The 14,141-nt window shown below is 42.1% G+C and overlaps 1 protein-coding gene across 6 annotated transcripts in view; it reads left to right on the forward strand.

Moving 5' to 3' along the window:
* The window catches only part of rgs3a (regulator of G protein signaling 3a), a 188,123-nt gene that overhangs the window by 162,591 nt on the left and 11,391 nt on the right, over nt 1-14,141 (forward strand). For all 6 annotated transcript variants that reach the window (XM_030065316.1, XM_030065317.1, XM_030065318.1 and 3 more), the window contains one exon: nt 9,171-9,241. In XM_030065316.1, coding sequence (XP_029921176.1) covers nt 9,171-9,241 — 71 coding nt within the window. The remainder of the gene's footprint in view (nt 1-9,170; nt 9,242-14,141) is intronic.

Here is a 14,141-nt window from a genome sequence, read left to right on the forward strand (position 1 = left end):
TTAGGCCAAATCATTGAATATATCATACTTACCTTTACACTCAATGAATAACCTAATTTAAATAAGATTTTCTTTCCCTAAATGTGAGTCTTAAATTTTGTTCAAATTTATCTTGAAAAAAATCTTTAAAATAATTTAATGTAACTCTCTGACACTTGTGGCACCCATTCTTATTTATTACTCCTATGTCCAACTCCTAAGACCAGCTAGCTGGCTTTAACCTCAACTAATGTCTCCAAAGATTAGATGTTAGATTGGTGGAGATGGACATGAATGGCAACACAGTGACGGGGATTATGAATTAGCGTATTTAAATATTTATTCAACCCTAAAACCCAATTTCAACAATTGACCGAGAGTGTGAGTCCAAAATAGACACTGTTTCAGTGAGTCCATGGCTTCATCTTGAAAATCACATTTCAAAGAGAATCAGTGTCCCAAACTAAAGCAACATGTTTTAGTTTGGGGTGTTGCAGGTGTTTTTGGACCCCAAAGCATCTCAAGTGCCGTTCCCTTATCATCTGTGTAAACTTCACAAGCCCCCCACGCCACTTCCCCCTCCCCCAAAATGTCTCTCTGTAAAACAAAACAAGGATATCTAAAACCACACTCATTACAGTAACAAGACATGGAGAGCCCACTGCGTCATTCCTTTTTTTCTGGCATATTATACATGCAAGCCTACTTGAATCCTTTCAGATGACTCATAGTTTCATCACATGGATTCAAAAATAACCAAGTAACTGATGCTTAAAAAAATATACAATCATACATGTTTTTTCACATACATGCACATCACTGGCACACAGATCCAACTAAATAAAATGAAATAAAACTGATCATTTCATGTTAAACCTGCAGTTTGGTCAAACTATGCCAAAGTATTTCAAAAGTCAGATATCAGTACAGGCAGGCTGGCTTGTGATTACAAGTTACCTTGAAAACACCTGGTTTCCACTTTTCGTTTTGATCTTGCTTTTGGCTGGCTTGCTCATGAGCTAACTGGCTACTTACTGTCTTGGTGGAAGTGACCTGAGCTGGTCAGGAGGAAGAGGAGGAGGAGGGGGCGTGCATGTGTTTCGTGATGTTGATATCGCAGGACACTGCAGTGCATGTTGGGGTGTGCAGCGTCCACGTTGTGGTCAGTATGAAACCGGGCCAGTATTAATAACAAATCAGATCCTCTTGTGGGCTAGATATAATTGTGCCACAGGCCTTGAGTTTGACACATGCTCTAGACTAGAGTGTCTCTTGGTGTCAGCCAGGCAGGTTACTTGAGGTATTTTATACAACTGCAACAGCAAAACTGCTACAAATAGCTACGTTTAGTGATGATTTGCATCTGGATTTCCTCTTGAATTAACCTAAACCGAGACTATAGCAGTTCATAATTTGTAATTCATAATTGATATAGTTTGTATAGTTTACAGTTTACAGTTTAATGGATTTATCTGTATGGAAATAAGCAACTCTATGACAACAAAATCGAATACATGCTAAAATGTATTGCCAGAAATTGAGTTTTGTGTCTACAAAGAATCTGACAAGGCCTGCGACTTGGACTCCAACTTGACTCAGAAATCACAGGGACCAGATGCTTTCATCTCCTCTGTTGCTCCACAAACAGAGGCCAGCAGCAAATTCGTCAGCTCTTCCATGACTGCAATATGTTGTTTACTTCCACTGGGAGGTGAAGCACCACTTCGACATCAGCGAGTGTATGACATGCATCGCTCTCCAGCTGCCGCGGTCGGAATCTCATTCACAACATTCCTTCCTTCCCTCCATGCCGGCGTGCCTCTCACCCCAGTACGCCGCTTTCCTGGTAGAAAATCTGCCTTTCCACAAACCGGCCCTTTGTTTCACTCGTGCATGAACTTCACCTCGCAGATTCTCATCCCTGAAAATAGACAAGGGTCAGCCCGGGATTTCAGTACACACACCTGTGCACATACACACACACACACACACCCTCCTCCCATATCTTTCCCTCTGCCCTATCTGTGAAAGGCATTTCTCATCAAACTTGGACAGTCTAAATACGCAAAGCCTTGGGAGAGGAATTTTAATAATAATTTGCCAAAGGCTGCACCCACATATCTCAAAACACCTCACATCAGCTTTCCCAAGGTCTAAATGACAAAGAGCTAGCAAAACCTAGCCGCGCTGGAAATACCAAACAGAAAGGGCATCCTTTGGTCAGGAATGTCAATAACATTTTAACGGGCAGCTCCAATCTCCGACTGGATAACCTGCATGCTTTTCCGAGCAGGCCAGAGAGAGACGCCGCCGTGTGAGCATTGTTCAGCAATATCCTGTGACACAGGAAGTACTTGGGCAGGAAGCAGCCATCTCCTATGCAGTGCTGAAAAACAGCAGGCTGAGTAGGGTCAGATCAAATAGAAAACAAACACACACACACACACACACACCATGTATATATGCACACAATGTCCTTTTTGTATCTGCTTGTATTATGTACTTTGAGTGAGGAATGAGTCAGTATCCTGTCTGTGGGTCGCGGAGTTTATCAGATATTATTGAATGTTGTTGATGACTGTACTGAGTGTGTGTGTGTGTGTGTGTGTGTGTGTGTGTGTGTGTGTGTGTGTGTGTGTGTGTGTGTGTGTGTGTGTGTGTGTGTGTGTGTGTGTGTGTGTGTGTGTATGTGTGCGCCGTGCCACAACAAATCTACTTGAGCCAAAAATGTCCATTTATTTCTAAAGGAAGCTGGAAAATATCCCCGGTGACAGAAAAGGAACAAAATAACACTTTCTTGACATTTCAAAAACCGTTATGTAATTGAAACACAAAACACATCAAAGGGAATTCGGGACACAGTACACTTGAGGGCCATGTGAAGAACTGCCAGACAAGTTGTAGGGTTGAAAAACGAAATCACTGATAGGTGTAATCTTTCAGATTAGACCAGCTCCCTGTTTCCGCTCAGAGCCTCATTCCAGCATCAAGACTTCAACAACTTCACTTGTGTATGTGACTGGGTTGATATTGAGGCAAGTACTAATAAATCTGCCTGCCTAGGGTTAACTTTTCGGTTTTGGGAGCCAGTCCTCCGTGTTTCTTGGTAAAGCTTCACTCACTATATCATTTTTATGTGTATTCAATGTTTATCTCTCCCTTTTTTGTACTTCCATCCTCTTATGAAAGCCCCTTTTGTCACTCCAGTGCTCTGAGGAGAGAGCCCGCTCTTCAGTTTTTGTCTCATCTTGCGTTTTGTCTCTGGGCCAGATCTGTTATGAAAGGCATAAAGGTGCCTTCATCAAGATATGGACAAAATGACCATGGGTAACAAAGTGCATATATGGTTGCCTCTAATTTTTAATTTAATTTACCAGTACAGGTCTTAAATTGAGGTGTGCTCTTGGTTTTGATCGCTGTGATAATGCTGTGACATCAAGATGATTGGTATTTATTGTTTAATTCATTATAAAACTACAGTGGAGATGGAAGTGCACTACAACTAGAGTAGACTTAATTGTGATGCTTAAGCAACAAGTGTGTTATTTCTAAGCAGATGCCCCTGTGGGCCTGCTGGTGGCGCTAGAAGGAAGGTCATGGAGGCACGACAGCTGACAAGCATCATTATCCAGCCGACTTGAATGTCGTAAACAACTTTCATGGCAATACAAAAAGTTTTTGGGACATTAAAATGGGCAGGATTAAAAACGTGTCCTACTGGTGGTGCTAGGGGAAAGGTCATGACGTCACCAAAATTGACAGATTTCATCCTCTAGGCGACATGATTGTTTCTAGTATGGCAGAGTACTCGCATTTCACTCGACACAAAAATGCTTATTGACACATTTCACCTTATAGAGATATCATCAGAGCAAACGGGCATTCATAGAAAACTGTTGGCTGTCTGTTCACTGCAAAAACTGCAAACAGAATATTTCTCACTTTTCTGTTGCCGGACATTCGTCATCAGCCAAACAAATATAAGCACTTTATTTCTAAGCACATGCTCTGCTAAGCCGGCCGGTGGCACGAGTGGAATGTCATGGCAGTCCACCAAATCGATTTGGACACACGCCCTCCCGGACCTAACTCTCCACTACCAGACCGACCGAGCAAACGGTGACATGCAGAGCTCCACTTCTCAGCAGGGCAGCGACATTTCCTTCTCCATCACCCGACTTTAACGGCTCACCTCGAGTTCTACAGTTATCTCACTATCTTGCAATCATTCTCGGTGTCATCCTCCCTCTGTCCAGTCTCTCCATCTGTAGATGTTTTATGACACAATAAACACACAGCAGATGAAAGCCGATTAATTTGGTGTACAATGAAATGTTACAACATGTTCTCTAACATGTTCAAACCCTGTTGTATTTGGTACACTTTGTGAAATTGTTCACATGGAGTGAAGTTTGCGCCTTTTTCCTGCCCTAAATTCATCCAGTGCTTGTGCACCTGGTTAGTAAATCACAGTTTTGACGGGCGTAAAACCATCTCCAAACAAATGTTGCATCTCAGTCACTAGGTTTCTCTCTCTCACTGTTTCTCATTGACCATTCACTCTGAACACACACATACATACACACACACACACACACACACATACACAAAATCAGACCACACAATGCCAGGAAGCCGGAGTCTAACATGTAGCACCAATCCCAGACTGTACTAAAGGGAATAGGGGAGAAAGCCGCCCTGAGGGGAAGAATAAGGCCGTCTGGGTCCCCTTAACATTGTTCAGATGCTGTATTGTCAATTTGTTTTCATATGAATGAAAGGGAAATGAAAAGGAAGGAAGTAGCCCAAGGGAAGTCTGATGAAGAAAAGCAGTAGGGGTTGAACTGGTGAGAAGAAGTTTAAATACACAAAGACCGAGATTCATTTCTTCACCTCTGGGGTTTTAGGTTCTTAGTGGATTTGGAGTCTGGGTTGACTGGGCCAAGAGTGTTTCAGAGCTCTGTTTATTAGATTTTGTTTTGACAATGTGTGACTTTTTTTTTTTTCTTGCAGAACAAGTTTGAAAACTGTGGGGTTTGTTTAGAGAGAAAAAGGGTGGAAAGATACATAGTTATAGAGAGAGAGAGAGAGAGAGAGAGAGAGAAAGAGAGAGAGAGAAAAGGGCAACCAGTTTCCCCTGCCTTATCAGGGAATAGCAGCCCAGTTGGTGTGTCAACTATCATTCCCAACCACACACACACACACACACACACACAGACACACACACAGACACACATGAACAGCATTCTCCCCCGTCTTTGGTCCCATGTTTGGACACGTGTTTTTAACTCCTTTTAGCACTCCTGGGTACGTGTTTGGCCATACAATTGTCCATACAATTGAATTTCCACTTGCATGCATGCCTAAGTACAATACGGTGTGTGTCTACATAGGCACGTGCACATCACACATACAAGCCAGGTGTTTGCGCACATACACACCCATATCTGTGTATCTCCACAGCCATCATACCGGCCCTTAACAGTGTGTCAACATCTGCATCCCATGCCTCAGGGGGCTATACAGTCTTGTGGTCTTTGGCAGACCCTCTGTTTTCATGCTGTGTTCAGTGAAGTATGTGAGCACTCCATGCACACACACACACACACACACAAGGGCTATATTTAGAAAAGACTTAGACCTTTTATGCTCCACCAGCCACTGACAGCCATCCTACTGTGCAGTCTGGTGTGTGTGTGTGTGTGTGTGTATGGCTTTTGTGTGTGGAGAATGGGATGGGGGTCTAGCTGCCAAAGAGCCATGAAGTGAATTGGAATGCAGAAAGAAAAAAGCAGAAACTTAAGAATAAATCTGGAATGTGTCAGGAATTTGCTATTTTAACACAGAAACAGACAACTATTTTCAGCCGTGACAATGCTATGTAAATATGTGGCGGGTATTCCAGCTGTCAGTGTGTCTGAACTCCGATATTCTGTCACGCCACCCTCCTGATTACACAGGGAGAGGTTGTGGATGAACCTTTAACTGCTGAATCTGACTCAAAACTGATCATTAGATTGATAAACCTCGCTGCCTTAAGTATCTAGGGACCTGAAAACTAATTTGTCCTCACATGGGTTTTGTGTCTACTGCTGTACCTTTCAAATTCAGTGGCATACCCATACACTGCAGTGGAAATTTTGATGTACAATGTATTTATTTAGTTAAAATTCATTATTCTAAATTAAAGTATGTAATGTAATAAACAACAACAAGTCTTCTCTTTTTCTTTAAATGCTGCTGTTATGTTGAGTTTTGCCTGTCTGTGGTGAAATGCATCCACCACTTATATTTGGTAGATAGAGTACAGAGAGACAGGAAAGACAAGGAAGAGAGAGGGGATGACATGCAGCAAATCAGCACACATGGTGCATGCTGTACCATGGCGCCCCAGCCATATGTATTTGTAAAATATGTATGCATTTAGTAGCATTTGACTAACTTAAGCCCATAATATTTATAGCCTTAACCTGAGCAAACCCATGCCTAACCTTAACCATCTTGACATGGTACACTGCACTACATGGAACACTAAATTTATACCGATGTGACAAATTTGTGAAGTGAATGTATTCCTTGAGATACAAAACCTGGCCGCTGTAGTTTTCCAAAATGACAATTTCCCAAGAATGGATTTTGGGATATGGAGGACAGCGAAGGATACACCCATTGTGTCCTCCAAATCTTGCTAAAAGAAGGCTGCGTATCTGGGCCACGTTGAGACAGGGGCTTGTTGAGTGACTGTGACATGTGCAGTGTTGAAATGCAACCTTCAAAAGACGTGGCTCCACGCCTCGTTTTTGTTTGACTTTGTCTGACAAGATGCAGTCCTGTGTCTAGATTTGTGGTTCTGCCACTGAAGACGACAGTAGATACGGCAGGGTGTGTGAGACAGAGAGTGGACGTAAATGCCTTTCATGACGTTTCATGTTTCAGAGGATATTGTGACCTCGGATCTGTCGGTCTCCACATGGCTCTATTAGATTTCCCGAAGGTGTCCTGGTGACTTGGAGCAATGAAGTATGCATACTATAACAACGCAAAGAAAATGAAACGTCTTACCTTCACTTTAGACTCTCAGTTCAATTTAAATACATGGCAACTATAAAACATATGTGATAGTGACGTGGCAAATTGTGGTATGAAAGCATATGAGTTCCCTGTATGTGTATCACATACATTGTGGATCTCATCCATCTGGAGCATAAATCTAGCATGAATGATCATCGTGTCCTAGCACGCAGGCCAGATAATCCCCTCTGATCTTCGATGTCTACTTGGCGTAATTTGCTCTCCTGATGTCCGCTGCATTATCCTGGCCTAAGCCCAGGGTGTATATCAGGGCAGATGGTATTGGGGGGGGGCAAGTCTTCTCTGGTTTCAGGGGAAAGCCTTGCTGATGGCTCCCTGGGGTTTGGGACTCCCTTGATGTCACGCTCCTTCTAAGATTAGCCATTTGATTTAGCTGTCACTCCGCCCTCAGTGTCTTGAATAAAGCCCGTGGGACACGCTGCCAGTCATACTGTCCTCAAATTTCAATGATACATGTATGTCATTCATGTGTGTTATATAGCGTACACATGGCAGTACACACGCCATAATAAGCAGGTATGCATAGCACAAAGATTTTTCAGGACGTGTTACAACTTTCTAGGAAATGCTATACACATGCAGTACAAGACATGCAGTATTTACTTGCATGTCTTGTTCAGAGGCCAGTAAATATGAATAGCACAGATATTGTTGCACTTTGACTATTTGGAAACACACAACAGAGTTTGAAATTTCATTGGACTTGACACCAAGCAGTTCTAAATATATATTGTCGCTGTCATCAGTCAATACTTGTCCTTACACAACTCCCACATGAGGTGCACTTACTCACTTTTCATAGTGAACTGTGATCTAATGTGATGAGTGTATCATTGTATGCATGTGTGTGTGTGTGTGTGTGTGTGTGTGTGTGTGTGTGTGTGTGTGTGTGTGTGTGTGTGTGTGTGTGTGTGGTGAGAAAGGGGTGAAAGACCTGACCCAACCTGCAGCTTTTGGGCACAAGTGTGAACCAGTGTTGAACATTTGGATCGTTTAATTATGACAAGATACTTATTGTGTTTTGATGAGATATTTTATAACCTAAAAAAATTACTTAACATGATGGACTTTAATGTGCATGGTGGTGACAGTGACAATGTATCGATCACGTTCAGTGACATTACAATGATAGGATATTTCATTAAGTAGCTGAAATATACATGAGGACACTTGCTCGACATGTATCCACAACATAGGAAACGTGTTTTCTTGGCTGTAGGAAATAATAGTCGGAGTAAATGTTTAAAAACAGTAAAAATCACAATGTGCACGCAACCATACCTACTGTGCACATGCACAATTAGACACATGAAAACAAAGAAATAAATGGACAATTTTGGCTCAAGTAGGTTTGTTGTGGCACGGCACACACACACACACACACACACACACACACACACCATGTATTAGCAGCTGTATCAAGCTCAGATTCAACAATGTGTTCCCGCAATACAATGGGTCATTCTTTAGGGCTTCTCGCACTAACACAAACACACACACACACACACACACACACACACACACACGCTGGGGAAGCTCCAGGTCATCAGATTAGTGGCAGTTGACCCCTTCCCCACCCCGGAACAACTTCCTATTTGCTCTTAACCAATCAGAGTGGTGGGTTGGCAGAAAGTGTAACGTGAAACCGGGGGTCTTGGCTTAACACTTCCAATCTGGGGCACAGTAGGAGGCCAACAGCAACAACTAACACAGTCTTTCACACACTTTGCACTCTCACAACACACAAATTCTCTTATTTTGTTGTATCCTCAGACACATACTAAACACAGACACACACACACACACTGTCAGTTTCACTCGGCAGCACATACATACACAGCCTTCTGGGAACTCTACCTCGTGGGATTTATACCTTGGAGTGCTGCTATGGATTAATCACTGTGGTGGCTGGCTGTGTATGTTACGCACCAGACTGCTGCCCACTCACTCTGGCCTAGCCAAACTCACTGAGGACGACTCGCCTACCAGCCAAATAGCTTGACTTTGGCTACAATAGCTGGTCCCGGCTAACGAGCAGGGCCTTTAGACTGCATGGAAAGCGGATGATGCAGTGTGTGTTCTCGTTCCTCTCCCCTCAGCTGAGCACCGGATCCCCCTGTAGCTGCGAGGTTGGCCCCGACGGGACCAAGAAGAAGAAATCCAAGAACCTGTAAGTACTCAAAGCAGATCTAATCTGAATTGTTTTTGCGTTTGGGCAGTATGTTCATCTTCACTTTTTATTATCTGCTCATCTTAAAGCTGTAAATCAGGAATGGCATGTTTTTTCCTGAGAGTGGATTTGAAAGTTCATCTGGTTTCTATTTCTTTCTTTTACAAGAGTCACCAGGCCTTGGCAGTAATGATGCATTTAGATTGAAAAAGGAATATGAAAATAATCAGAAAAAATATATAATCATTAAGTAACAATAATTTCAAAAAGTGAGAGAAGGAGAATCAGTAAGATTAAACTGTGATGGTTAGTCACCTGCAAGCTCTAATAATTTATAACAGAGTCATCTTCTATTGTCCTAATAATTGTAGTCTTGGCAGTAGTATTAATATTTGCCACATTTGTGTTCAGCCAGCACCTATGCTATTTAATTTTATGCAAATTTAACTACACAATGGAAGGATAAACCCCACAAGCCCTGATTCAGCACCATTTATCAAAGACTTTAAACTCCTGTGTCCAAGCTGATGGATGTAATGACCTGTTTTTTTCCAGCTTCTGGGGGGTTAATTGAGACATTATCGTGGGTTTTTTCCCCCAACAATGTGTGAATAGGGGTGTGAGTGGATTAGCAAACTGAGGATGTTAGTCCTAAAAGGATCTGTGGACTCAAGGAGAATCAAGACGACCTCCCCCCTCTGGGCTCACAGTGAGAGTTTAAACTCATCATTTGAAGCTGATTATCATGTACTTTATTAGGTGGTAAATGGTGCCGTGGTGAAGAGCGTGCCACCAAATGTGTGGCTTGCATCCTGAAGAGCGCTCTGTGTGTGTGTGTGTGTGTGTGTGTGCGTGTGCGTGCATGTTCACGCCTCAGTGATTCATCAGCTGTTGATGAAGCGTTATTCACACTCCCTGTGACTGACTGGCTGTTCATCAAGATGAAAACACTTTTCACGCCTTGAAGACAATAAAACTATTCACGGTGGCTGCCCTTTGGTCTGATACTTGCCTGTTCTTTTTCACAGGCCATGTTTGTATGTTGTTTATTGAACTAACAGATTAAGTGATTAAGATTCCACAGCTTTTTTTCAAAAGTCCCGAGTCCTGAGTGCTTTTTTGGCTGTAGTTTTAAATAGTGAGCATTTCATTTTAGAAAGCAGATCCTGTATGGATCACAGCACCACTAATTTAGATGAATCACAAATGTTTTCTTCTGTTTGCTGTCATTTCGCCTTTACATCTTTCATTTGTGCTTCTGGTTGTCAGTTTGCAGAAAGCAACCTGGATGGCTCAGGGGTAGCAACTGAGCTCGCTAGACCACATTTCTACAACATTAACCGCTTTAGTTGACCCTTCCCTCAGTAATTTGCTTTCATGGATTGGACTTTTTATTATTATCCACTGAGTCGTAAACTTAGCCTCTTTAGTCAGTTTGCAGTCAATATTTATTGTGGCAGCCTATATATTCCCAAGGTGATATCATAGAGAAAAAATAAAAAAGCAACTGCTCTGAAGACTGCATTAGGTGTTCATTAAGAAAGAATATTTTAAAATTAGTTTCATTTGTGATGCGTGGCTCAATCAGTATCAATTGATTGATCCAGACAATTGATTGACCAATCAATAATTTGGCTCTTTTCGTATTGATTGAAAATTAATAGCAGTCAGGCTATGATGGAAACACCTGGACATGCATTAATAAATCATGAGGTGGCTAGTGGGAGGTTTCGGATCATATTCACTACAACATGTTTGGTTATGTTGTTACCAAGAGGAACACAAGTGCAATCTCCTCCACAAATCTCAGTTCTCCCCGCATGACGAAGCATATAGGAAATGAAAATATTCACTCCAGATGTCGAAGGCAATGACATACAGACTATACAGGGAGCTAATGCAGGAAGCAGAAGTAGGACAGTGACCAGCAGTGTCTGGCATGGCCCAGTCTGGAATCAAGTCATTTCCCTATAGCCTGAGAGAGATACCGTAGACTGTGGTTAATCTGGGTGATTTATGGCCAAGATCAGATAATAATCCATTAGATGTGGAAGGGGGGCTTCTTTTACCAGCTGACTGTCCTGTTTGTATCAGTTATATGAACTGATTTCAGAGTTAAGTTAGAATGTGAATATGTCTCATACATTGATTTTTATTTGGAAGTTTTAAAATGCCTTTAATCAAGAAGTTAGGAGAGTTTACTGGGATCATGCTGTAGTTAAAATTAAGTCATACTTTTTTCACGTTTTTTTTTTTCTTGATTTTTCTGGAGAACGGTTTCCTGTTGTGTTTTGTACATATTCCATCTCAGTGTATTAGTGTGATTTGCCTTAGTGACAAGTACTGAGTCATGGTGGAGTGCTGCTTCACTCAGAGCGACACTGAAAGTGATTATGATCAATCAACATCTGGCACTGTGACTCTGCACCGCCTCGTGTAAGCCTACACCCACAGTACCATTATCTCCTTACCTCCTTTCATCAAGATTGATCCCTCTTTCTGTTGACCTTTCACTCTCCTTTTTTTGGAAGCATTGATCAGCATTTTCTCTATTGTTTCCTTGTGAGGCTGGCTGGAATGTGAGCCCTGTTCTTGTAAATCGCATTGATCTTTTCCGTCTGCTTCTTCTCCTTTCCATGCTCTGTTTTCCCACATTGTTCGTTGTGTGTTTTTATTTTTCTTGTTGCCAACATTTGAAATGAAAGCACACACTTACACTTAACGGAGGCTACTGTAGCTTATACAGGTATAAATCGAACATTGTTGTGTGGGTGGCATTTAAGTGAAGATGTCGGTCAGATGCCGATGTGCAGTTCTAACAGCACAAAAGCTGGACATGTTTATAGTTTTCTAATCAACAAATGTTAAAAATATGAACAGGTTTAATTAATAAAAGTGCTTTATTTCAAACATGTTTTCATCAGCAATAGCAGTGACTACCACCAGCCAACATATGTAATTGTTATGCATGCATCAGTTCAGAAAAAAGACGTGCCTGGTGGACACAGTGACTCAAGTTTGTATTATGTTACCTGTCTGTGTCGCTCTTCTACTTAGAAATATTCTGTTTTCTTGCACTTTTAACAGTCATTAGTTGGGCAAAGATAAATTTGCAAGAATTAAACTCTCATACGTAGCTATTGTCAAAAGTTATTTTCACTGAATAAGCACATATAAATTGATAACAGACATGACATGCTTGAAACGAATGTTTAAGATATGTATCACGTATAACGTACAAAAGGGAGAAGCTGGAGTATAATTCAAACATCACAAGCGGCAGTAGCACATCACATCACTCCCACCTCATTCAGTATTGTCTCTCCATTTTTTTCAAAACAGTTTTTTTCCATGGTCACACTATCAGTAACAGTGGATCGAGGTTAAAAGGTGATTTCTGGAGATAAGACAGATTGGCAGGATTTGGTTTGATACTCACATGATAGACATCACAGCAGGAACACAGACTGGTCTGTCAGCACCTTGTTGACTCAGACGAACACAGCCATGCCACAACCGTGTGTAGGATTGCCACCTTGGCCTGCTAAATATTTCTACTTGCATTCACATTTAACCTGTGTTATAGACATCCTGTTTAGCCCATGCATAGCCTGAATTAGGGTACTGAATTTGTGTTACTCTCTGTGGCTGAGTAAAGTGAATTTTGCACTTCAATGAAAATGAGTCTGCATATAAGTTGAGACTGTATGAGGTGTGTTTGGGGTTGAAAAGGTCCTCCATACATACAGTTACCTGCCCAAGAACCTCAACTTGCATGGCCCATTTGCATTTGCCCAGCAGAATGTGGACATATAAGTTGGAGGAAGACAAATTAAGGAACTGTCGCCTCTGGACGTCTGTGGAGGATGATTAACATTGCTGATTCAAACCTGGCAGAGGTCTGCTGGTGTACGCACCACAGTTATCTCTATCATAACAAACCGAAATGTCTGGTAACATGACTGAAATAGTGAAAATGATGCACAATGTATGATCACTAATCTACAAAATACACATCCATCCTCTGCTCAGTTTAAAAATCTGTCAGAACCTGTAAAGTAGATGCATTCAGTGTTATCCAAGTTGTGATATATACCAAAGTAAAGCAGTTTTAGTGCTTTCAAACAGTGACTGGCCTAATTTTGTATTGACTTTTAGTGTGGAACATTAAGATAGCATTATGGTAGATTATGATAGCAGTTTCCCTGTGCTCTGGTACAGTCTTTGAGAAGGAACATGAGGCATTGCCGAAGGAGCACGGGTCTCTATACTTATCTTCTCCTTTTATTCTCCCTGCCGACTCACCTTTTCTTACTTCCTCTGTTTCTTCCTGTGCTTTCCTTCCCTTCCTTCCCCCCCACCATTTCCTTCACCCTATCCCTCATCTTTTCTGGAGCTGTCGAAGCTGCACAGCTGTTTTCCTGTGGTGGCCCACATCATCTCAGCCTCTCCCCCCCATTATCGCCTTTGTTATTACTTTGTCCAGGTGTTGCTGCTTCCCCCGAGCCATGGATCCCTGCATAGCTACACTCTTCCTTCCTGTATGGTGGTGCCCAGGCATAAACCCAGCAGCACATATAAACTACAGAGGCAGTGTTTAGCCTTTCTTGTCGCCTGATGATAGATTTACGAACAGTATGGAGCCTTGCCACTGCCTGTAACTTGAGGCAGAAGAACAAGACATCATGGCAGTCGAGCCTTGATGATACAAAAGCATGTGTGGGTCTCTCTGTTGTTAAAAGGCACATTTGATCTCACCTTACTAACCCATAAAACCAAAGCCTGCCCAGGCCCCAGCAGAAGGAATCAGTCCTGTGTAAACACTGCGTGGTGATTGGGTGAGCCCAGGGTCCGCCTCCTCCAGACCCCCAGGACTATATAAAGCTCTGGCGGAGCCTCT

The sequence above is a fragment of the Myripristis murdjan genome, chromosome 12 (genome assembly GCF_902150065.1).
Source record: "Myripristis murdjan chromosome 12, fMyrMur1.1, whole genome shotgun sequence".
Taxonomy (NCBI): Eukaryota; Metazoa; Chordata; class Actinopteri; order Holocentriformes; family Holocentridae; genus Myripristis; species Myripristis murdjan.